Source organism: Hyla sarda, chromosome 1 (assembly GCF_029499605.1).
Source record: "Hyla sarda isolate aHylSar1 chromosome 1, aHylSar1.hap1, whole genome shotgun sequence".
NCBI classification, from domain to species: domain Eukaryota; kingdom Metazoa; phylum Chordata; class Amphibia; order Anura; family Hylidae; genus Hyla; species Hyla sarda.
In genome coordinates, this window is record NC_079189.1 from 303,532,605 (window position 1) to 303,557,681 (window position 25,077).

Below are 25,077 nucleotides of genomic sequence, written 5' to 3' on the forward strand. Positions count from 1 at the left end.
ACATAACCTAATTGCAAAGAAGTAAAATTCCTAGATGAAAGAGTGAGGCCATGTTCACACAATGAAATTCCACATGGAGTCCATTGATTTCAGTGGGGTTCTACTGCACTGTTCTCATGGCGGAATTTCCTCGGCAGATGTTTCTGCTGTGGAAATCCTGATTCTGGAGTCCACAGAATACAGTAGATCTGTCCTTTCTGCAGAGTCAGCATAGAAATTAATTTCAGTCTGAGACAACGTATTTCTAAGCGGACCTAGCGCACACATGTTCTGCTGGTGCTTTGCTGTCGGGGAAATGTCTGCACAGAAATTTTCTGTGCCGACAGTCACCCATGTGAACATGGCCTAACAGTATTTCCTGATGTTTCAATATATGGCTGCTGATGAGAATCGCAGGGTGCTTAGTGAAAGTTGGGATGTAGTCATACACAGACATTTTTGTAATTAACATCAGCAATCACATTTATTTATATAATTGGACCTTTTAAACCCATGTGTTTTATACTGAAAATCAGTTCCACTCATCTGAATGAGGTTGTTCCAGTCACTTTCTATTTCCACACACCTTTGCTTATTTTTACTTCACTCCATTATTTAGCCTAAGCATATTCCTCCATACTGTACATGCATTTTGCAATGCAGGTTTTTGCCACACCAATTGTACAGGTGACACATTTGTCACATACTGCCGCATGCACAGATCCCCTATATAATCTTGATGACCCAGCAGTTGTGGTAGCTCCTAACATTTGTGTAGAGTGGTGCGGCTCGTTGCAGTAATTCTGATATGGAGTATGTCACCTATCGACCAAAAACACCAAATTCAAAAGAAAGCCTCATGCAGTTTTGCTGCTTGTTGTTGTGACCTTTTAGTTGTTTAGGATGTTTAGTATTAGGGTGAATACACTACTATTACATTCTTTTATTTATTTTATTGTATAAATCTTTTTAAATCCTCTGTTTTGCCATTGAAAATAACGTGTTGGATTAATTTAGCGACATAAGGTGGTCGGTGTATACCAGGTTGTCCAATTCTAACCCAACCAGTGACGTGAAGGCACCTGTGGAGAACTTATACAGTGCCTTCCTGTTCCTGGAAATGACTGCACGTTATTGTCACATGTATGGGAGTCAGTAACATGATGTGCTCCTTCTGAAGAGAACAGTGGCAGCTGTTACATGAGGATTTCTTGGCAATCTGAGTGACAAGTCATATTCTTCACTATTGTGTCTGTGTGAGTTATGCCGTGGCAGTCCGTGTCTTTTGAATTTATAGTCTGGGGCTCCCTAAACTGTCAGCATTGCTGCAGCATGGCATGCACGTCTTAATACCTGAGCTGGGCATCACAAGTGCTACTGCCCTGCATGCTGTCAGTGTTTTATGCTAATCAGTTATAACCTGATCGGGCTCCTATGAATAGCACTCAACTCTCTATTTATAGAGGACTGACCCAGGGCATGATGGGATGGCAGCCCTGAACTGTAAACAGACTAAGGTGCAGCGTCCTGAATAGGATTAACCCCATCCTTCCCTGAGATTATGGACAACAAATGTTTACACATGCATATTTAATCTATTCAGTCTCCAGACTCACTGCTACATTTTAGATCCTCTCTAATGTTCCCTGTGAAATGGATTTTGGTAAGGGTATCTGCAGTCCCTCCAGTCGCCTGGTCAGGACTCTGATAGACTTCTGGGGAGATTTATCAAAGCCTGACAATCTGACTAGTTGGCCATAGCACCCAATTAGATTGCTTCTTTCATATTTGAAGAGGCCTCTGAAAACGAAAAGAAGCAATCTCATTGGTGGCTATATGCTACTGCACCACATTTCCTCTGCACAGGTTTTAATAAATCTCCCCCTTCATGCCTTCTGTGTGAACTAGTAGCACCCGCTCAACAGTGCTAAGAGGGCTTGGTTCACATCAGGGTTTGTGGACCGTTCAGACATGATCAGTTTATGTAGTTGAACAGATCATATTTTGAATAGATGATAAACTGACTCAAACTAACTCGTTATTAAAAAAACACTACTAGAAAGTTGACATGTTCAGTTAAATAAAAACGGACAATTTATATCAGTTCACATCAGTCTGTTTTCTGAGCATGCTCACTTTGAAAACCGGATGTAACTGGAAAGTAAAAAAAATCTATGCAAACTTAGTGATCCCCTTCTGGTAACATAGACATTAATGTTAATTTTGGTATGTAAGGCTAGAGTCACATTAACGTTGCACTCTGTTCAGGGGAGCTCAGTTCGTTGAGTCTGTCCAAATTTCGTGACTTGATCAGAGACAAGAATACTGCAAACGGTGATTTATCTGCTCCACTCCTGCGAAAAAACGGACACCAAACTCCAATGTAAACTTAGCCTTAGAGTTTTGTTTTGTAGTCAAGTTTTTTTTGGCTGGACAAAAAAAATAGTGCATGCTATGGTTTTTGATCAGCCAAAAAAACTGACCACAAACTGAGATGACCTGATCACAAAAATGCCCCATGGGCTTCAATGGGATGAGCTCATGTCAATTTTTCTGTCTTTTTGCCGGATCACTCGAATGGAACACACAAACACTGATGTGAAACTAGCTTAAGGGCTCGTTCATTGTCATTGGGCTCCAGTACATGAAACTCTGCCAGCCAGTCCCCCCCACAATGACTGAAGAAAAAAAATAGTGCATGAACTACTTTATTCTTTTTTTTTTTCTCTGCTCAACCCAGGTAAAATACCAAATCCCTGCCCGACCCTATTGAAATCGGCAGCAGTAATGTTAGTGTGCTCCTGGAGCTCTGCCCGGTCACAAAGCCTGCTGCCTGAATGAGGACAATAACGGGCGAACAGAACCGAGGTTCAGGGTAGATGAGTATCATTATCAGTGTCACCCACACTACCAGTCTGTACTAGCAGGATAGTGTGGGTGACAGGCAGGGTCACATGGTACACATCCACAGCATAGTTCACGCTGCGGATGTGCCAACTACAGTCAGTCACTGAATAGCAAGCTTCTGTCTGTGGCCAGGTAGCTCTGTGTGTATGCTAGTAGTGGTGGATTTCCCGCTGTAGAAATCCTCTACTATGAGCGGACAAATGGAGCTATCCGGTTGCAGCTGGAAGCTTGCTCTTCAGTCCCTCTATGACTGCCGTCGGTGCATCTGCAGCGTAAAATAATGCTGCGCATGTGACCCTGCCTTTAAATGATCTGTCTGGTCACTAAGCCTAGTGAATAGTTTTTAGGTTGACTCCTTATGACCTGAAGTTTTTAACCTGTGCAACGTGTGTGCTCTTGTGGTCTATAAGATTGTTAACTTTAGAATGTATACATTAGTTATTAGAGTACAGGTTTAGGGCAGAATTAGGAAATGCAGCACTAATATATTCTACAGCGATGTAGAAGCTGGTAAACACCTGGGCCAGGAGTTTGATTCCTGGCCATTGTTTGTGCTAACCACTGCAGTTTGTATGATTGTTGTCTATTGCTTTACAGTGTGGTTATGGGAATGACTCTTACGAGACGTCATAAAAAGATCAATTATTTGCACAAGTAAAAGTTCAGAGGTCTGAATTTCATAATCTGTTCTGCTTGTAATTTTTCCACATATTACAGGTGTACATTTTTATACTAAAAGGCCAATTTTGGGGTTTTTTAACTACTGAAACCAGTCAGGAAGCAGCCCACTTTGGCCTTAAAGGGGTATTCCAGGCAAAACCTTTTATTATATGTATCAACTGGCTCCCGAAAGTAAAACAGATTTGTAAATTACTTCTATTAAAAAATCGTAATCCTTCCAATAGTTATTAGCTTCTGAAGTTTTCTATCTAACTGCTCAATGATGATGTCACATCCCGGGAGCTGTGCATGATGGGAGAATATCCCCATAGGAACTGCACAGCTCCCGGGACGTGAGTCATCAGAGAGCAGTTAGACAGAAAACAACAACTCAACTTCAGAAGCTAATAACTATTGGAAGGATTAAGATTTTTTAATAGAAGTAATTTACAAATCTGTTTTACTTTCTGGAGCTAGTTGATATATAAAAAAAAGTTTTGGCCTGGAATACCCCTTTAACCCCTTAAGGACACATGACGTACTGGAACGTCATGTGTCCACTCCCGATCTATAACGCGGGGCCACGGCGTGGCCCCGCGTCATAGCGGGTCGGGCCCGGCCTCTAACAACGGCCGGGACCCGTGGCTAATAGCGCGCGGCATTGATCGTTGTGCCGCGCGCTATTAACCCTTTAGACGCGGCGTTCAAAGTTGAACGCCGCGTCTAAAGTGAAACCGAAAGCATCCCGGCTAGCTCAGTGGGCTGTTCGGGATAGCCGCGGTGAAATCGCGGCATCCCGAACAGCTGACAGGACAGCGGGAGGGCCCCTACCTGCCTCCTCGCTGTCCGATCGCCGAATGACTGCTCAGTGCCTGAGATCCAGGCATGAGCAGTCATGCGGCAGAATCGTTGATCACTGGTTTCTTATGAGAAACCAGTGATCAACATAGAAGATCAGTGTGTGCAGTGTTATAGGTCCCTATGGGACCTATAACACTGCAAAAAAAAAGTGAAAAAAAAAAGTGAATAAAGATCATTTAACTCCTCCCCTATTAAAAGTTTGAATCACCCCCCTTTTCCAATAAAAAAAAAACACAGTGTAAATAAAAATAAAAATAAACATATGTGGTATCACCGCGTGCGGAAATGTCCGAATTATAAAAATATATCATTAATTAAACCGCTCGGTCAATGGCGTGCGCGCAAAAAAATTCCAAAGTCCAAAATAGTGCATTTTTGGTCACTTTTTATATCATTTAAAAATGAATAAAAAGTGATCAATAAGTCCTATCAATGCAAAAATGGTACCGTTAAAAACTTCAGATCACGGCGCAAAAAATGAGCCCTCATACCGCCCCATACACGGAAAAATAAAAAAGTTATAGGGGTCAGAAGATGACAATTTTAAACGTATTAATTTTCCTGCATGTAGTTATGATTTTTTCCAGAAGTCCGACAAAATCAAACCTATATAAGTAGGGTATCATTTTAATCGTATGGACCTACAGAATACATATCAGGTGTCATTTTTACCGAAAAATGTACTACGTAGAAACGGAAGCCCCCAAAAGTTACAAAACAGCGTTTTTTTTTTTCAATTTTGTCGCACAATGATTTTTTTTCCCGCTTCACCATAGATTTTTGGGCAAAATGACTGACGTCATTACAAAGTAGAATTGGTGGCGCAAAAAATAAGCCATCATATGGATTTTTAGGTGTAAATTTGAAAGAGTTATGATTTTTTAAAGGCAAGGAGCAAAAAACGAAAATGCAAAAACGGAAAAACCTCCGGTCCTTAAGGGGTTAAGGACCAGGCAATTTTTTTATGTTAGTGTTTTTTCCCTTGTCCTTTTAAATTTAATAACTAAAAAATTTTCATAAAGCCATGTAAGGGCTTTTTTTGGGCTCGACCAATTGTATTTTGCCCCTAAACCTTTTAGTTTAACCATTAAATGTATGGTGCAACAAAAAATATTTTGTGGGAGAGAAAGCTTAAAAAAAAAAAGCAATGTTTCAGACATGGGTTGGGGTGCAGTAAAACTGATAACAGTATCTTTATTCTGTGTCAACATAATTAAAGTTACCCATATTGGCATAGCTCTTCTATTTACACACACACACACACACACACACACACACACACACACACACACACACACACACTGCTCAAAAAAAAAAAATACTTAAACACAATGTAACTCCAAGTCAATCACACTGTCCACTCAGGAAGTAACACTGACAATCAATTTCACATGCTGTTGTCCAAATGGAACAGACAACAGGTGGAAATTATGGGCAATTAGCAAGACACTCCCATGATGTTACAACAGACCACTGATCAGTTCCTATGCTTCCTGGCTGATGTTTTGGTCACTTTTGAATGCTGGCGGTGCTTTCACTCTAGTGGTGGCATGAGACTGAGTCTACAACCCACACAAGTGGCTCAGGTAGGGCAGCTCATCCAGGATGGCACATTAATGTGAGCTGTGGCAAGAAGCACACAAAGAATGTAGGGGGTCCAGCTCACAAAAATAGGCTAAAACATTACTTTTACTTCACGTATAAAAACATGGACACAAAGAAAAAACAACTTCCTTTTGTGTGCTCTATATCATTCAGGATACGGCCCGCACTGTACGTGCTCCAATGCCGCATGATAACTGCAGTCCTGTCTATTGATGTCCAACGAGTGTTGAGCTGAACTACACAGTCTCCTTTTTTTTTCTTCTATGTGGCAAAAATGTTTGCTATGTCTGTCAGCATAGTGTCCAGAGCATGGAGGTGCTACCAGGAGACAGGTCAGTACGTCAGGAGATGTGGAGGAGGCCGTAGGAGGGCAACAACCCAGCAGCAGGACCGCTACCTCCGCCTTTGTGCAAGGAGGAGCACTGCCGGAGCCCTGCAAAATGATTTTCAGCAGGCCACAAATGTGCATGTGTCCACTCATATGATCAGAAACAGGCTCCATGATGGTGGTATGAAGGCCCCACGTCCACAGGTGGGGGTTGTGCTTACAGCCAAACACCATGCAGGATGTTTGGCATTTGCCAGAGAACACAAAGATTGGCAAATTCGCCACTGACACCCTGTGCTCTTCACAGATGAAAGCAGGTTCACACTGAGCACATGTGACAGTCTGGAGACGCTGTGGAGAATGTTCTGCTGCCTGCAACATGTGGGGCAGTAATGGTCGGGGGTGGCATTTCTTGCCAGAAGTAGCCTGACAGCCATTAGGTACCGAGATGAGATCCTCAGACCCCTTGTGAGAGCATATGCTGGTGTGGTTGTCCCTGGGTTCCTCCTAATGCAAGACAATGCTAGACCTCATGTGACTGGAGTGTGTCAGCAGTTCCTGCAAGAGGAAGGTATTCATGCTATGGACTGGCCCGTCCTTTCCCCAGACCTGAATCCGATTGAGCACATCTGGGACATCATGTCTCGCTCAATCCACCAACGCCATGTTACTCCACAGACTGTCCAAGATTTGGCGGATGCTTTAGTCCAGTTCTGGGAGGACATCCCTCAGGAGACCATCTGCCAACTCATCAGGAGCATGCCCAGGCATTGTAGGGAGGTCATACGGGCACGTGGAGACCACACACGCTACTGAGCCTCATTTTGACTTGTTTTGAAGACATTACATCAAAGCTAGATCAGCCTGTAGTGTGGTTTTCCACTTTAATTTTGAGTGTCCCTCCATATGCAGACCTCCATGGGTTGCTAAATTTTGATTTCCATTGATAATTTTTGTGTGATTTTGTTGTCGGCACATAAAACTATTTCATACGATTTAGTTCATGCGTTCAGAACTAGGATGTGTTATCTTAGTGTTCCCTTTATTTGTTTGAGCAGTGTGTGTGTGTGTGTATATATATATATATATATATATATATATATATATATATATATATATATATATATAATTAAATTCTCCCCCCCCCAACACAATAGGTGAAAAATCTTTTACTTTCACCATTCAGTGGTGTGCCATAGCATTGATCAGTGTTATTGGTGCTCTTCTAGTACAGCCTGTCTGAGGCAGACTGTATCAAAAGAATGGCAGTCTGAAGCATGGAGGTAAGAAGACCACCTCCATCCACAATCTTAATGCCAGTACCATTACATCAGGCCATACGTTTGATTATCAGGAAGGTGTTAATGACCTAACCAATTTTTGCATTTAGTTTTTTCCTCCTCAGGGGTGCGGAAATTCAATAAAAAAAAACTACTTTTCCACTGGACTAAAGCGAAGCAAAATCTACTTGTCCCTCATGACGATCCACTTCTCCGGGCCAATTTTCACATTTACACTCATTTTTCCTCCTCGTCCTATAATAGCAATAAATACCTACTATAATGATACCTTTAAATTTTTCCATAACATATTCTCCGAACCAAAAAATATTGAAGTGAAATTGAAATAGTCAAAGATAATTTAGCAGATTTGGTGGTTTTCTTCTCTGCACCATTTACCTTGTGGTTGAGGTAACATGTTGTTTTGATACTTTAGGCCGGCCTGATTACAGCAATACCAGATTTGTATAGTTTCCGTCATGTTTAACTAACTTAAAGAAAATTCAGAACTTTTCTATAAAAAAAAAAAACAAAAAAACAATTAGCAATTTTCTGACCCCTGTAGCTTTTTTTTTTTTTCCCTCCGCATATGAGGCTAAGAGCGCTCATTTTTTGCGCCATCATTTGTTTTTTGTATCTGTACCATTTTGGTATTGACCTGACTTTTTTTTTTATATTTTTTTACTGGGATTTTATAAAAATTGCAATTATGTGGTTTGGTATTTTTTTTACGTTTGTCATTTACCGTACAGGATACATAATGTTATATTTTAATAGTGCATACAATTACGCACACAGCAATACCAAATATGTTTGTTTTACATGTTTTTATATAGGAAAAGGGGGTGATTTGTCTTTATTTTTTATTTTTTTCTTCTTATTCCCTTAGGGGACTTTTAGGCAGAATCATTAGATTCCTCATACAGATGAATAGAGTTCTATTGAACTCCATTGATCTGTGTGCTCTGCGATCCATAGATAGAGCCTAGTCCAGCCAGGCTCTATCAATGACAGAGCGGGACAGCAGGGAACAGAGGTAAGCCCTCCGGCTACCTCTATAGTGGATCTGTAGGATTTTCTGCTGCAGATTTCACTGTAAACCTAATGACTGAGCACAGCTTCTAATGGGCAGTTACAAATCCTGCTCATCAAATCTACGTAGGATCCTGTATGCGTGAATGTACCCTTAAAAGCCATAACTTTATTTTTCCATATACTATCACTGATTTATAGAATCTTCCCTGTTTGGGTATAGGCGGAGATCAAGGGGTATAAGACATCTAGGACGTGTCATTCAGGTAGTATGAGAGGTATAACAGGTTCCCTTTAATGGTGCGTATTCTGAGCAGAGATTGGTTGATTACAAGAGTCTGTTCTGAGGAGAGCACCCTGCACTGCTGCTGCCAACAAGGTGTAGCCTGCCACATAACAACTCTGCACAGCCTGCCCCGGCCCCTGCTTAACCTCCTGAGCCCCTTCCTCCTGCTGCACCTTCTGTCGCCCTCAGCGTGGTGACCGTTCAATTATTCAGATCAATTTTGCTGGCTGAATCATTGGCCCCTGTGTGTGGATGTGGTTTCTGTATCATTGGACTGTGCCCTAAAAAGTGATACTTTTTATGAGCATTTTCTTTCTGTTCAAACTATATAACTAGCAAGTTAGATCTGAACTCTATTAGGGAGGTGCTGAGGAAATATGATTGGATAGGAATATAAATTGGCACTAAGCACCCTAATCTCTTTATACGAAGTCCTTTTCACGGTAAGTGTAAAATGTGTTCATAGAGTTCTAAGTACTCTGCATTGTTCCATTCTTCCTGGAAATGTGTGAATAAATGGACAACTGAGTGATCAATGGTTTGTTTTTGTTAATTGGATAATCCCGGGAGAATGACTTCGGAAGTGGACTACAGCAGGTTGTTGTTCCTAATATAAAAATGCAAGACTATTTACAATAGTTATCAGAATAGACTTGCAAAACTTTGTATACCTGGGTGTCTGTCACATGACCAGGACAGATTTTTATCCATTCATTGTAAACAATGACGTTTCTAATTCAATGACTGCTAGCAGCAATCTTTAAAACTGCGAGGAGTTGATACAGCAGCCATATTGGAAAAGAATAAAGGCTTTGTTCACATGTTGCAGTTATAACGGTAATGTCAAGGTTTTAACAGCATTTGTTCAAAAATGCGGTAGGAACTCAGCCTTTTTGCCACCGTTTCGGAACATAAATGAATGGCATTTGATGGGATCCATGAACCTGCCAAACCTATTGCTAGCTATAGACACTTGGACTGTATACCAGTCACAAGAAGTAATGACTGGAGTAGTTGCCCAGCATTGAAGTACAACACAAGTGATGAGGACACTTAAAGGGACTCACCAACTGCTGACAGTTTTTTTTTAATTTTTTTTTTTATTTCTTTTCTCAATTAATTAATTTCAGAACTTTCTTTGCAGATTGTTAACATGGTGGCTGTGTTAGAAGTGATCTCCAGCTTGGAGAAGTATCCTATTACCAAAGAGGCACTGGAGGTAGGTGTGGCATGTTGTGGGGTTTGTGCATCGCTGTAACAAGGCATCCTGTCCCTGTTTAATGCTATCTGATGACAGGTTCACTTTAAGCAAACCCTTTTTGGTGGCTTTTCCATGCTTTCCATATTCCACCCGCTACTTTGCAAAATTTAAAGGCAGGTTTTTAAATATTGCAAGCATGTTCGCCACGAAAATGCAGCTGTCTGAATGAGATTCCCCTGGGATTTCAGGCAGAATTTTACTGTGGAATTCTGTTTGGAATTCCATCATGTCAACATGGCCTGAGACTGAAGCAATGTCAGAGAAAATGCTTATTTTAACCCCTTCACGATGAGCGACGTACATGTACGGCGCCGTGAAGTGTCACTTGGCGCGCGGCGACGTACATGTACGTCGTGGGGTTCTGGGAGCGCCGCGTCACCGGTAGCAGTGATCGGGCCGGGAGGACTGCTGTTATCTAACAGCAGGCATCCCGGCACATCGCCGAGGGGGGTCCTGAGACCCCCCCCCCCCCCCATGACCGCGATGCGCGCAAATCGCAGATCAATTCAGACCTGCGATCTGCGTGATTCCGGGTCATACGGTTCACTGGTGACCCGGAAAATAAGAGGGATCGGGGGTGTCCGAGACACCCTCGATCCCCCTAAAGGGATAGGAGTTTGGTGGCAGGGGTGCCACCCCTCCTATCCCTGCTATTGGTCGGCCGAGCGACCGACCGATAGCAGACCGGGGGAGGGGGGGGTTAAAGTTCGGTTCCCCCGCTTTGCCCTCCTATCGGTGTCCGGGCAAAATGGGGGAACCGTCCAGGGAAGGTCGGCGCCGAAGGTCCCTACCTGGATCCCGGATCCCCGTTCGCGAACCTATCCCCACGTGCGGCGGCGGCAGCAATACTTCCGGGTCCTGCTAGGTGAGTTGTTGCCTAGCAACATTCGAAGGGCCACAGTTTACAGTGGTCTCTAAACCGTGGCCCTCCAGATGTTGCAAAACTACAACTCCCAGCATGCTCAGACAGCTGTTTGCTGTGTGGGCATGCTGGGACTTGTAGTTTTGCAATATTTAGAGGGGTTCAGGTTGTAGATCACTAAGTGGTCTCAAACTGTAGCCCTCCAGATGTTGCAAAACTACAACTCTCAGCATGCCCAGACAGCAGTTTGCTGTCTGGGCATGCTGCGAGTTGTAGTTTTGCAACATCTGGAGGGCCACAGTTTTGAGACCCCTGGACAGTGATTTACAACCTGAACCCCTCTAAATCTTGCAAAACTACAACTTCCGGCATTCAGGAACAGCATAAGGCTGTCTCTGCGTACTGGGAGTTGTACTTGCGTGCCTCCAGCCATTGCATAACTACATCTCCCAGCATGCCCTTCCGCAATCAGTACATGCTGGGAGTTGTAGTTTTGCAACAGCTGGAGGCGCACTGGTTGGAAAATACTGAGTTAGGTCATAGAACCTAACTCAAGGTTTTCCAGCCAGTGTGCCTCCTGCTGTTGCAAAACTGCAACTCCCAGCATGCATGGTCTGTGAGTGCATGCTGGGAGTTGTAGTTTTGGCCCCCCTCCCATGTGAATGTACAGGCTACATTCACACTGGCGGCAGATTACAGTGAGTTTCCCGCTACAAATTTGAGCTGCGGCAAATTTTCCGCCGCAGCTCAAACTCCTAGCAGGAAACTCAGTGTAATCCGCCGTCAGTGTGAATGTAACCTAAAAACACTACACTACACTAACCTAAAATAAAGAGTAAAACACTACATATACACACGTACACTGCCCCCACACCACCCCAATAAAAATGAAAAATGTATTGTACGGCAGTGTTTCTAAGATGGAGCCTCCAGCTGTTGCAAAACAGAAACTCCCAGCATTTCTGGACAGCAATTGACTGTCCAAGCATGCTGGGAGTTTAGCAACAGCTGGAGGCACCCTGTTTGGGAATCACTGGCATAGAATACCCCTATGCAAGTCCATAATTCAGGCCTCAAATGCGCATGGCGCTCTCACAATAGGGTCACATATGGGGTATCGCCGTACTCGGGAGAAATTGCCTAACAAATTTTGGGGGGCTTTTTCTCCTTTTACCCCTTATGCTGGTGTTGCCCTATACTTTTCATTTTCACAAGAGGTAAAAGGGAAAAACGCCCCCCCAAAATTTGTAACGCAATTTCTCCCGAGTACGGAGATACCCCATATGTGGGCACAAAGTGCTCTAGGGGCGCACAACAAGGCCCAGAAGGGAGAGTGCGCCATGTACATTTGAGGTGATTTGCACAGGGGTGGCTGATTATTACAGCGGTTCTGATAAACGCAAAAAAAAAAACACACCCACATGTGACCCCATTTTGGAAACTACACCCCTCACGGAATGTAATAAGGGGTGAGAATTTACACCCCACTGGTGTCTGACGAATCTTTGGGACAGTGGTCCATGAAAATGAAAAATTTTGCACAGCCCACTGTTCCAAAGATCTGTCAGACACCATTGGGGGGGTAAATGCTCACTGTACCCCTCATTACATTCTGTGAGGGGTCTAGTTTCCAAAATGGTATGCCATGTGGGTTTTTTGCTGTTCTGGCACCATAGGGGCTTCCTAAATGCGACATGCCCCCCGAGCAAAATTTGCTCTCAAAAAGCCAAATATGACTCCTTCTCTTTTGAGCATTGTAGTTCGCCCGCAGTGCACTTCAGGTCCACTTATGGGGTACCTCCATACTCAGAAGAGATGGGGTTACAAATTTTGGGGGGTCTTTTCTGCTATTAACCCTTGCAAAAATTTGAAATTTGGGGGGAAACCCACATTTTAGTGAAATGTTTTTATTTTATTTTTTACATATGCAAAAGTCGTGAAACACCTGTGGGGTATTAAGGCTCACTTTATTCCTTGTTATGTTCCTCAAGGGGTCTAGTTTCCAAAATGGTATGCCATGTGTGTTTTTTTTTTTTTTTTTTTTTTTGCTGTTCTGACACCATAGGGGCTTCCTAAATGCAACATGCCCCCCAAAAACCATTTCAGAAAAACGTACTCTCTAAAATCCTCTTGTCGCTTCTGAGCCCTCTACTGCGCCCACCGAACACTTTACATAGACATATGAGGTATGTGCTTACTCGAGACAAATTGGGCTACAAATATAAGTAAACATTTTTTCCTTTTACCCCTTGTAAAAATTCAAAAATTGGGTCTACAAGAACATGCGAGTGTAAAAAATGAAGATCTTGAATTTTCTCCTTCACTTTGCTGCTTTTCCTGTGAAACACCTAAAGGGTTAAAACATTTACTGAATGTCATTTTGAATACTTTGGGGGGTGCAGTTTTTATAATGGGGTCATTTATGGGGTATTTCTAATATGAAGACCCTTCAAATCCACTTCAAACCTGAACTGGTCCCTGAAAAAATGTGAGTTTGAAAATTTTGTGAAAAATTGGAAAATTGCTGCTGAACTTTGAAGCCCTCTGGTGTCTTCCAAAAGTAAAAACACGTCAATTTTATGATGCAATCATAAAGTAGACATATTATATATGTGAATCCAAAAAAAATAATATTTTGAATATCCATTTTCCTTACAAGCAGAGAGCTTCAAAGTTAGAAAAATGCTAAATTTTCAATTTTTTCCATCAAATTTTGGGATTTTTCACCAAGAAAGGATGCAAGTTACCACAAAAATTTACCACTATGTTAAAGTAGAATATGTCACGAAAAAACAATCTCAGAATCAGAATAAGTAAAAGCATTTCAGAGTTATTAATGTTTAAAGTGACAGTGGTCAGATTTGCAAAAAAGGGCTGCGTCCTAGAGGTGAAAATGGTCTCCGTCCTTAAGGGGTTAATAATGCCACTAAAAACACTGATAGCAAACCAGCAATAAAAAAATTACTGGAAACATCTAGGGTAGCTCAAACTGATGAACAGTAACAAATTCCAGCTTTTTAAGTCAGAACGAAGTCTGCTACTATTTCAATATCTAAAGTCCTTACACTCTTACTCACTTGACATGCAGGATCCACTAATTAGTTTAAAAACCTAGAATATAGAACTTGGTTTTCTAATCCTAAAAACAAGCTTCTCTTTGGAAAATGGAGATGTACCGTATATACTCGAGTATAAGCCGAGTTTTTCAGCACGATTTTTCGTGCTGAAAACACCCCCCTCGGCTTATACTCGAGTGAACTCTCCACCCGCAGTGGTCTTCAACCTGCGGACCTCCAGAGGTTTCAAAACTACAACTCCCAGCAAGCCCGGGCAGCCATCGGCTGTCCGGGCTTGCTGGGAGTTGTAGTTTTGAAACCTCCGGAGGTCCGCAGGTTGAAGACCACTGCGGCCTTCGACATCATCCAGCCCTCTCTCACCCCCCTTTAGTTCTGTACAGTACTCGCCTCCGCTCGGCGCTGGTCCGGTGCTGCAGGTCTGTCCGGAGAGGAGGTGGTCCGGTGGGATAGTGGTTCCGGGCTGCTATCTTCACCGGGAAGGCCTCTTCTAAGCGCTTCGGGAACGGCCCCAGAATAGTCACGTTGCCTTGACAACGACGCAGAGGTACGTTCATTGCCAACGTACTTCTGCGTCATTGTCAAGGCAACGCCTCTATTCCGGGCCGGAAGCGCGGAGAAGAGGCGCCCCCGGTGAAGATAGCAGCCCGGAACCACTATCCCACCAGACCACCTCCTCTCCGGACAGCCCTGCAGCACCGGACCAGCGCCGAGCGGAGGTGAGTACTGTACAGAACTAAAGGGGGTGAGAGGGGGCTGGATGACGTCGAAGGCCGCAGTGGTCTTCAACCTGCGGACCTCCGGAGGTTTCAAAACTACAACTTGAAGACCACTGAGGGCGGATGATGAGAAGAGGATGATGAAGGGGGGGGGGATGATGACAAGGGGATGATGAAGGGGGGTGGGGATGATGACAAGGGGATGATGAAGGGGGGTGGGGATGATGACAAGGGGATGATGAAGGGGGGTGGGGATGATGACAAGGGGATGATGAAGGGGGGTGGGGATGATGACAAGGGGATGATGAAGGGGGGGATGTGTGGGATGATGACAAGGGGATGATGAAGGGGGGGATGTGTGGGATGATGGCAAGGGGATGATGAAGGGGTGATGTGTGGGATGATGACAAGGGGATGATGACAGGTGATGATGATGATGAGGGTCTGGATGATGACAGGCGGTGATGATGATGAGGATGTTAATGACTGGTCTGGATGATGACAGGGGGGGATGATGTATTTCCCACCCTAGGCTTATACTCGAGTCAATAACTTTTCCTGGGATTTTGGCTTGAAATTAGGGGTCTCGGCTTATACTCGGGTCGGCTTATACTCGAGTATATACGGTATTTGAAAGTTCATAGAAGTTTTCTTATAAGTACTTTTTAAAGGGATTGTCCAAGGAGCAGAAAAGGTGTTACCACTTGCACTCCACTTCCACTCTGCACGCAAGAGGAGTTGGGTACCAAATCCTCATCTTGTGCAGGCAAAATATGCCCACAATTTATGTCCAATAACTGCATGATGGTGCATGATGTGAGCAGGGTTGAAGTGTAATACAAAGGAGCAAAAGAGGTAATACTTCTCCTCTTCCCAGATAAGACCTTTTAAGTGTCTCCTGCTTAAAGGGGTTATCCAGGTTTTATTAACTCTTTACTGTCGTGCCAAGTTAGGTCTTAAGTGCTTTACTTGCCTTACATGTGTGGGTGGATCATGCCCCTTTTTCTGAAATCACAAATACACACACAAAAAACACTTATGACATAACTTGGCATGATAGTAAAAAGTTAATAAAACCTAGATAACCCCTTTAATCTGATGTTAGATGTGGAAATGACCAGGGTGCATGTTAAGTGGATACCTGGATATTCTGTTTACTAGAACCCATGTGCACTACTCTCCTGGCACTGTGTGGTTACCTGATTAAGTGGGAAATCTGAATTCAAAGTGCATTAAACTAGAAATCTCTTAATTAATGATGCAAATAAAAGATTGCAGCAGCACTCTTGGTCAAAACATTGAGGCTCTTGGCACTCTTTTTGACCCTCTGCAGAGGTCGGCTCACTTTGGATGGGGTCCTAACACTCCTACTCACCTTTGCTGGAAATTTAGCCACTAACTGGGTGACATGCATGATCCACTATTAGTTTAACCCCTTAAGGACTTGGGATTTTTTTTTTTTACATTTTCAATTTTTCCTCCTTAACTTTAAAAAAAATCATAACTCTTTAAAATTTTCCCCTAAAATTCTATATGATGGCTTATTTTTTGCGTCACTAATTCTACTTTGTAATGACATTAGTCATTTTGCCCAAAAATCTACGGTGAAACGGGAAAAACAAAATCAATGTGCGACAAAATTGATGAAAAAACACTATTGTAAGTTTTGGGGGCTTCCGTTTTTATGCAGTACATTTTTCGGCAAAAATGACACCTTATCTTTATTCTGTAGGTCCATACGGTTAAAATGATACCCTACTTGTATAGGTTCAGGGATGTGGAAATCCTATAGCCCGACGCCCGGGACAAGTAGTTTTGGGTGCCGGGCAGGTGAATTGTTTATAGATTTAGCCCTGTATCGGGCTAGCAGGGACAGACAGACAGACTTCTCCCTTATTTTTCTTTAATGTCGGTGTGAGGCGCAGGAGCCGATGCAAGTCTCCACCTCACACCGACCCTCAGGGTGTATGGAGGGGGCAGCGGTCTCCAGCTGACTGCAGAGCCCCCTTATCTCCCCTCCCGGAGGATGGACGGAGCTCAGAAGACACAGCAGGGTGAGAGAGAGAGAGGACGCACAGCTCTATCCCTCCCCCTCCCCGGCTCTGTCTAGACAGGACCTAATCCACCACGGGGAGGTTGCTTGTTTGCACGGGGAAAACACAGAGCAGGGGGGAGAGGGAGAGGACGGAAATCTCACCTCACACCGGCGGTGACTACAGCTCTGATGTCCACTCATGGCGGATCAGGTGAGGAGGCCGAGAATACAGGCGGCGGCAGGAAGGGTGGTTGTATATGTATGGTGTGAGTGTATGTGTGATGTTTATGTAATGTATGATGGGGGCGGGGGGGGGGCAGCGGCAAGTGTATGTATAATGTGTGCATATGTATGGTGTATATCAGTGTTTCCCAACCAGGGTGCCTCCAGCTGTTGCAAAACTACAACTCCCAGCATGCCCTGGGCATGCTGGGAGTTGTAGTTTTGCAACAGCTGGAGGCACCCTGGTTGGGAAACACTGGTGGATATGTATGGTGTGAGTGTATGTGTGTATGATGTCTATGTGTGATGTGTATGTAATGTATGATGTGTGTATAATGTCTAAGTGTGATGTGTGTATGTGATTTATGATGTGGGGTGGGCAGCGGCAGGTGTATGTATGATGTGTGCATATGTATGGTGTATATGTATGGTGTGAGTGTATGTAATGTATGATGTGTTTGTAATGTATACTGTGTGTATGATGTCTATGTGTGATGTGTGTATGATGTATGTGTGATGTGTGTATGTAATGTATGATGTGGTGGGGGCAGTGGCGGGGGTGTGTATGTATGATATGGGGGCAGTGGCTGGTGTATGTATATGTGTATGCATGAATGTTTTGTATAGGAGCGGACTGTCACATCGGGCATTAGGGCAGTTGTGCCATCTAATTTTATTTATTTTTAGTGGCACCCGCACTAAATTTCCCCCCCAGAATCCCCCCCTTCATACTCACCCGACGACCAAGAGCCCCACGGATGCACACAAACACGCCCGAACCAAAACTACAACTCCCAGCATGTTGGACCATAACCTAAACTGTAGAACTATAAAGTGTAACATGCTGGGAGTTGTAGTTTTGGTTCGGGTCAGCTGCAGAGCCATAGGCTACATCAGGGCATGCTGGGTGTTGTAGTTACTAACTGCAATTCTCAGTATTCCTTGACACATCCTATGGCTCTGCAGCTGACACAAACCAAAACTACAACTCCCAGCATGTCCCACAATAACCTTAACTGTCCTACTATACAGTGCAACACGCTGCAACACCCACAGAACCATAGGCTGTATCAGGGCATGCTGGGAGTTGTAGTTATCTAGTAACTAAATGCAACTTCCAGCATTTTCTGACACACAATGCACCACATAAACTGGAGAAGCAGAACCCCCACCCCCCCAGTAACACATAAGTCCCTATTGAGACTGAAAAAGTGATTAAAATATTTTAAAAAGTGCGTATATATGTGAATAAGCCCCTTTCCTAATAAAAGTTTCCAATTTTCTTTAAATAAAAATAATGTACAAAAATAAACATAAGTGGTATCGCTGCATGTGGAAATGTCCAGACTATTAAAATATAATGTTAATTAAACCGTACAGTGAACGGTGTAAATGTAAAAATTTTTTCCAGAATTGCTCATTTTTGGTCACTTCATATGAGAAATGTTTTATAAGGTGATCAAAAAGTTACATGTAGACTTTTCTGGGCTATCCTCGGGTGTAAAAGGAGATAGAGCTCTCCCCCCGCTAATAGCCTGGCATACTGCGATTGCCTATTAACCCATTAGATCACCGCTGTCAGCAGTGTCTAAAGGGATCTTATATCCATCCCTGGTGGTCTAGTGGGGGGGGGGGATCAGACTATTTTGGTTGAAATTATTTCATCAACCAGGACAAGTAGATTTTCTTGAGGGACAAGTAGATTTTGTTCCGCTTTAGTCCCTTGGACAAGTAGTTTTTTTTTTTTTATTTCCACACCCCTGAGGTTTTGATTTTGTATCCCTTCAGAAAAAAAAAATCATGAATACATGCAGGAAAATGTATACATTTAAAATGGTCATCTTCTGACCCCTATAACTTTTTTTTTTTTTTTTCTTTGTTCAGGGCCCTATGAGGGCTAATTTTTTGCTCCGTGATCTGAAGTTTTTAGCAATACCATTTTTGTTCTGATCAGACTTTTTGATCACTTTTTATTCACTTTTTTTGTGGTATAAAAAGTGATCAGATGCGCTATTTTAGACTTTGGAATTTTTTTTGCGCTTACGTGCGGTTTAAAAAGCAGTATATTTTTATTATTCGGACATTTCCGCACGTGGCAATACCACACGTTTATCTTTATTTACACTGTTTTTTTTATTCTTGGAAATGCCGGGTGATTCAAACTTTTATTAGGGGAAGGGATAATTGAAAGGGTTAATGATTTTTTTATACACTTTTCTTACGCAATATTATAGCTCCTATAGGGGGCTATAACATTGCATTAACTGATCTTTTACACTGATTGATCCATCTCCATAGGAATGGATCAATCAGTGTGTTAGGCGATTGATTGCTCAAGCCTGGATCTCAGGCTTGAAGCATTCATTCGGCGATTGTACAGCGCAGGAGAAGGTAAGAAGACCTCCTCCTGTGCTACAGCTGTTCAAGATGCCGCGGCATAATGAGCTAGCCCGGCACTTTTACTTTAGTTTTTAGCCGCGCGGCACAGCTTTGAGCGCGCGGCTAAAGGGTTAATAGCGTGCGGCACCGCGACCAGTGCCACGCGCTATTAGCGGTGAGTCTCGGCTTCACTATTACGCCGGGCCCGCCTCGATATGATGCGGAGTCACCGTGTGACCCAGCGTTATATCGCAGGACCGGGACCCAGGGTGTACCCATACGTCCTGGGTCCTTAAGAGGTTAAAAACCTCCTGTGGAAAGGAAGGGTTGCCACTCGCCCTCAGTTGCATGGCATAAAACACAGAAAAAAAGCCAGCACAACCACCAAATACATGGGTGCATGATGATGTGGCAAATACAAAGTATACAAATAGGTTGCAGCAGCACTCTAAATTGGTGATAGATTTTGAGAGCTTTATTGGCAGCTCATTAGCAGATCCAGTTTCAGTAGAAGCTGCTGTCACTTTTAAGCCAACCATTCTCATAGGGAGTATCGGAAAGAAGGTGTGAACTCAATTGTACTTTGTGGGAAAAAAGTAGTCTGGCACTTTAGGTGTAGCCCCAAAACCAATGGTATGCTTAGTTGATATTTTGGATAGTTCGTCCTACAGGATAGGCGGTGGTGGTGCTAACATGTCAAAATTTGGCAATATGCAAAATTTAGAAGGAAAAGAAAAATACTTTGCACTCACCCCATTTGTAGTTGCAAAAAGTTAATCCATCTTTATTGAAGAATCTCACGGTACATTAGTGCAGAAGGGAAGGGAGGAAAACTAACATTAGCTCCGGAGGAGCTGACTGAGTGCGACGGGCCATTTCACAGTAACAACTGCTTGATCGTGCACTCAATCAGCTCCTCCGGAGCTTATGTCCATTTTCCTCCCTTCCCTTCTGAACTGATGTACCGTGTGATTCTTCAATAAAGATGGATTAACTTTTTGCAACTACAAACGTGGTGAGTGCAACGTATTTTTCTTTCCCTTCTATCGTACTTTGGTTTAGTCTTCTAAAAAAAATTTAAGCAGATCTCGACAAAAGTGGCAGAACCGGCCATTGGTTTGTAGATAAACATCTCATGTCTATGACTATCTTAAAGTGTACCTGTTAATAAATATATAAATATATATATATATATGCTCTTGACGTCCTTTTTTTTGAATGGATCTGTTCCTAGGACATGCAAAAAAAATTTATTAAATGACCATGTCCATTTATACAATAAACATGTTAGGAGATTTTAATATGTATGTTATTTATTTATTACACAGGAAACAAGATTAGGAAAATTAATCAACGATGTTCGAAAGAAGACCAGCAATGAGGATCTTGCCAAACGTGCAAAGAAACTGCTACGAAGCTGGCAAAAGCTGATAGAGCCTGTCCAGCAGAATGAGCAATTGGCCAAGGGCACTCCAAATCCACCAGGTTCTGCCAATGGAGGTGGCACCCTTAACTGTAAGACTGAGACAGCCCCAGCTGTACTGAGTGGAAAGCCTATTCAGGATCTCAAAATACGGAATGACATCCAGAAGGTGCATTCTCCTAAGGCTGAAAAATTGGCTAATAGAAAGCGAAAGGGGGATCTTAGAGATGGTACCCAGGGGCCTGCTAACAAAGTGGCCAAACCTAGTCATGAGCTGTTTCCAAACTCCTCACCCCTACCTACAAATGGAATCGGTGGTAGTCCCCCTGAAAGTCTGCTTGATAGCAGCTCACAGACTAACCGACTGGAGACTGAGAATGATAAGCATGGTAGAATCCCTGTTAATGCTGTCCGGCCTCACACCAACTCCCCTGGACTTGTAAAACACCCAAGCACTTCCTCTTTGTTAAAAGTGGCCGTCCTACAGCAGCACAGTGTAGCGTTAGAAGATGCCCATTCTCTTCAACCACGTAGTCCCCGCTGTTCTTCTTTCAGCCCTCGTGGCACTAGAGCAGAACTAGTGACACGGCAGCACACCACATATGCACCAAAGGGTTCTGCGCCCAGCCCCTCCCAAAGGCTGCCTGGTGTGGACACTGCACATACACCCGCGTATCAATCCCCTGGGCACCCTGCTACACCTCCTGCCATAGCAAAAAGACTTGAGTCTCCAAGAAGAGAAATGGCAATCTCTTCACCTCACAGGCCAGTGGAGCAGCCACTCCCCGCTGACTGGCACCACCAGCAGTCTCCCAGGATTACACAACAGCACACGCCACGAAGTAGTCAGCCGTACATGGACCCTCAAACACCGCGCAGTGGCTTTTCACCAGAGCCCTCCAAAATGGACAGCGATGATGCTGCATCTGGCTCAGACAGTCAAAAGAAAAAGAAATCCCGTAATCGGGGTGAACAAGAAGGATATTCTACAGATGGGACTAGCAAACAGACACGAGTAAAAAAGGATCGAAAGTTAAAATTTGATTTCATGACTGGGCAAATAAAACCCCTAACACACAAAGATCCAGCTCAGAATGATAGTTCAGCCCCTTCAGAACAGCACAGGACTGAGACAGACAAACAGGACCCCAAATTAGGGCTACCAAGTCCTTTTGAGCAAACAAACTGGAAGGAATTGTCTCGAAATGAGATCATCCAGTCCTATCTCAATCGGCAAAGCAGCTTGTTGTCTTCCTCTGGTGTACAGACGCAGAGTGCACATTATTATATGTCTGAATATTTAAAACAGGAGGAATGCACTAAGCGAGAAGCTAGAAAAACTCATGTTTTAGTGCCACTTGCCCTTCCTAGTGACCTGCCTGGAAAAAACAGGGAAGTAACTAGTGCTGACTTAGAAAGACTACATGAACAACATTGGCCTGGTGTCAATGGCTGTCACGATACACAGGGCAATTGGTATGATTGGACGCAGTGCATCTCCTTGGATCCACATGGTGATGATGGTAGATTAAACATCTTGCCTTATGTCTGCCTAGACTGAGCACCTGTCCCGAGTCTGCTTTCTTATATCTGCGGTTTTTTTACTGCAAATCCATGGGTCTCTTGGTGACCACTGCTCAATATGGAAGATTTAAATGAGAGAGGAGTTCCCTGTTTCAGGGAATGTGGAGGGTGGGGTTGTAGAGCACCTGGAAGAGGAGAAGCTTTGTGTCCACTACATCCTGGGAATAGCATTCCCCTGCCGGAGCTTCCCCTATGTCTTCTACACCCGTTCTTTTGTGCTAAATGCTGCTACCGGTTTACTAAAAGGATTAAAGAAGGGGGTCAAGAAATGCAATGGAAGGGTGTGCAAGGGGGTTTAAGTCTGGAGTTTTGAAACTCCTATAGAAAGTCGGTTGTAATAAAAAAAATATGTGAAAAATTCAAGTGTTAAGTTCAAATTTACCCTTTCAAATGCAAAAAAGTGAATTTTCCGGTACCTGATAAAGGGCTGGAATAAATTAAAGAAATATATATATATATATATCTATGAGACAGGTACCTAAAACTTATGTAAAAGAGGATTTAATTAAGTTGAGAATAAGTTACCATAACAGAGTATGCATTTATTTATTTGAATTTTTTCTTTTGTTTTTATTTCCATTTGAAAAAGTTGAGTGTCCCAAGTAGAGGCGTAAATTCAAGTGTTCAGTTCCAAGCATAACAACTGGTCCCTATATCGTGTGCAGGGGAAGTCTTAAAGTCATTCATTTCCCCATCCTTCCACTAGGTTTTACTTTTTTTTCCTTTAAAAATGATTTGTGTTAACTCCTCCAATAGCCTCTGTATTTGTGATGAACCGATCCCTGAGCTGCTGCTAATCACTGTGTTTAGAAGCCCAATACTGAATGGAATTTGGTATTGACTCTTGTTTTAAAAAAGCACATTTTATGACTTTATTTTCAATGTTTTCAGCTCCCATCCCCTATCATGTCAGTTCGTCACATGACCCTCACCTCCAAAACTTTAAGGTGACGGATGGTGCTAACAGCTTCTAAATTGTCCAGACAATACAGACAGGGCTGGTTTGTATGCTGGGTAAACAACAAAAAAAAAACACAAACAAACTTAAAACTACTTGCTATCATTCCTTTAGATGTAATCTGCCTTATGGGATCTCCATCAGAAACGTGATTTTTTTTTCTTTTTTTTGCAAAAAAATAAAACATAAAAAAGAAAAACAAAAGCCTTAGTTGAATGTACAGTAAGACTTCTGTATTTCTGGTATGCAGAAGAGGGCAACTTTGCTAACTTTGGTCCTATCGGTGGACAAATTGTGATATAAATGTGGAAACCATAATAAAAAAAATACAAATGTGTATAGTTTGGTGTTTTTTAAGAGGGCCCTGGAAGTGTGTGACTTCAGTGGATATATAAATCCACTATGTTGCTTTTCAGAACAGAAAAAGGATTCATGGTAGGAATGGTAACAAGGTTTGGAAAAACAAAAGTACTGCAAAAAGGAAATGTTACTAATATTATAACTGTATATTTAAAATAAAGCCATACTGTAAGAAATGTGTGTATAGGGCCAAAACTTTGCAGGTTTTATAGCAAAACATTTTCTGATCACATGATTTTTTATTTATTTTGTATTCTACCCTCGTCCTATTCATACAAAGCATTCAGAGTACATGGTGCAGAGGAGAGACCAGAAGAAGAGCGATTACCCAAGGCTTCCATATATAGTTCATTCAAAAAGCTTTCAGACCCTTTCCACTATTTTCACATTGTGTTACTGGCTTCTGCTAAAATAAACCCAGTCTTCACTCATCCACTCAATACCCCAAAATGGCAAAGGGAAAACAGTATGTAAAATGAGAAGGTTGCAGTGACGTAAGTATTCAGACTCTTTATTTAGTTGACGCTACAAGGATTGTACACCTGGATTTGAGGACTTTCTGCCATTCTTTGTCCCAGCATTCAGTGGACAACTATTTGCATGTGTCTGAATGGGGCTCTGTCTGGCCAGTCTAGGACATTCACAGTTCCAAAGCCACTCCTGAGTTGTTGAAATATGAACAAGACAATCAGACTGAGGTCCAGGGCACTCTGGATCAGGTTTCCATTAATGGGGTACTCCACTGGAAGAATTTATTTTATTTTTTTTAAATCAACTGGTGCCAGAAAGTTAAACAGATTTGTAATCTACTTCTATTTAAAAACCTTAATCCTAACAGTATTTATTAGCTACTGTATCATCCACAGGAAGTTATTTTTCTTTTTGAATTTCCTTTGTCTGACCACAGTGCTCTCTGCTGCCACCTCTGTTCATGTCAGGAACTGTCCAGAGCAGGATAGGTTTGCTATAAGGGATGTGCTTGTACTCTGGACAGTTCCTAAAATGGACAGAGGTGTCAGCAGAGAGCACTGTGGTCAGACAGAAAAGAAATTTAAAAAGGAAAAAAAACTTCCTGTGGAGCATACAACAGCTGATAAGTACTGGAAGGATTAAGAGTTTTAAATAGAATTCATTTACAAATCTGTTTAACTTTCTGGCACCAGTTGATTTAAAAAAAAAAAAAAAAAAAAAAAAAAAAAATTTCAGGGGAGTACAATTTTAAGAAGATCGTTGTCCTTTTGCTCTATTCAGGTTTCAGTTAA

At 42.7% G+C, this 25,077-nt stretch overlaps 1 protein-coding gene across 2 annotated transcripts in view; it reads left to right on the forward strand.

The window, feature by feature from the left end:
- The window catches only part of MED26 (mediator complex subunit 26), a 38,576-nt gene extending 14,784 nt beyond the window's left edge, over positions 1–23,792 (forward strand). The window contains exons 1-3 of one of the 2 annotated variants that reach the window (XM_056518157.1): positions 9,223–9,381; positions 10,083–10,157; positions 20,819–23,792. In XM_056518157.1, coding sequence (XP_056374132.1) covers positions 10,092–10,157; positions 20,819–22,474 — 1,722 coding nt within the window. In that variant the 5' untranslated portion in view covers positions 9,223–9,381; positions 10,083–10,091 and the 3' untranslated portion in view covers positions 22,475–23,792. Of the gene's footprint in view, positions 1–9,222; positions 9,382–10,082; positions 10,158–20,818 lie in introns of those variants that run through there. The other variant, XM_056518156.1, reaches the window with a different exon arrangement.
- The last annotated feature ends 1,285 nt before the right edge of the window (positions 23,793–25,077 follow it).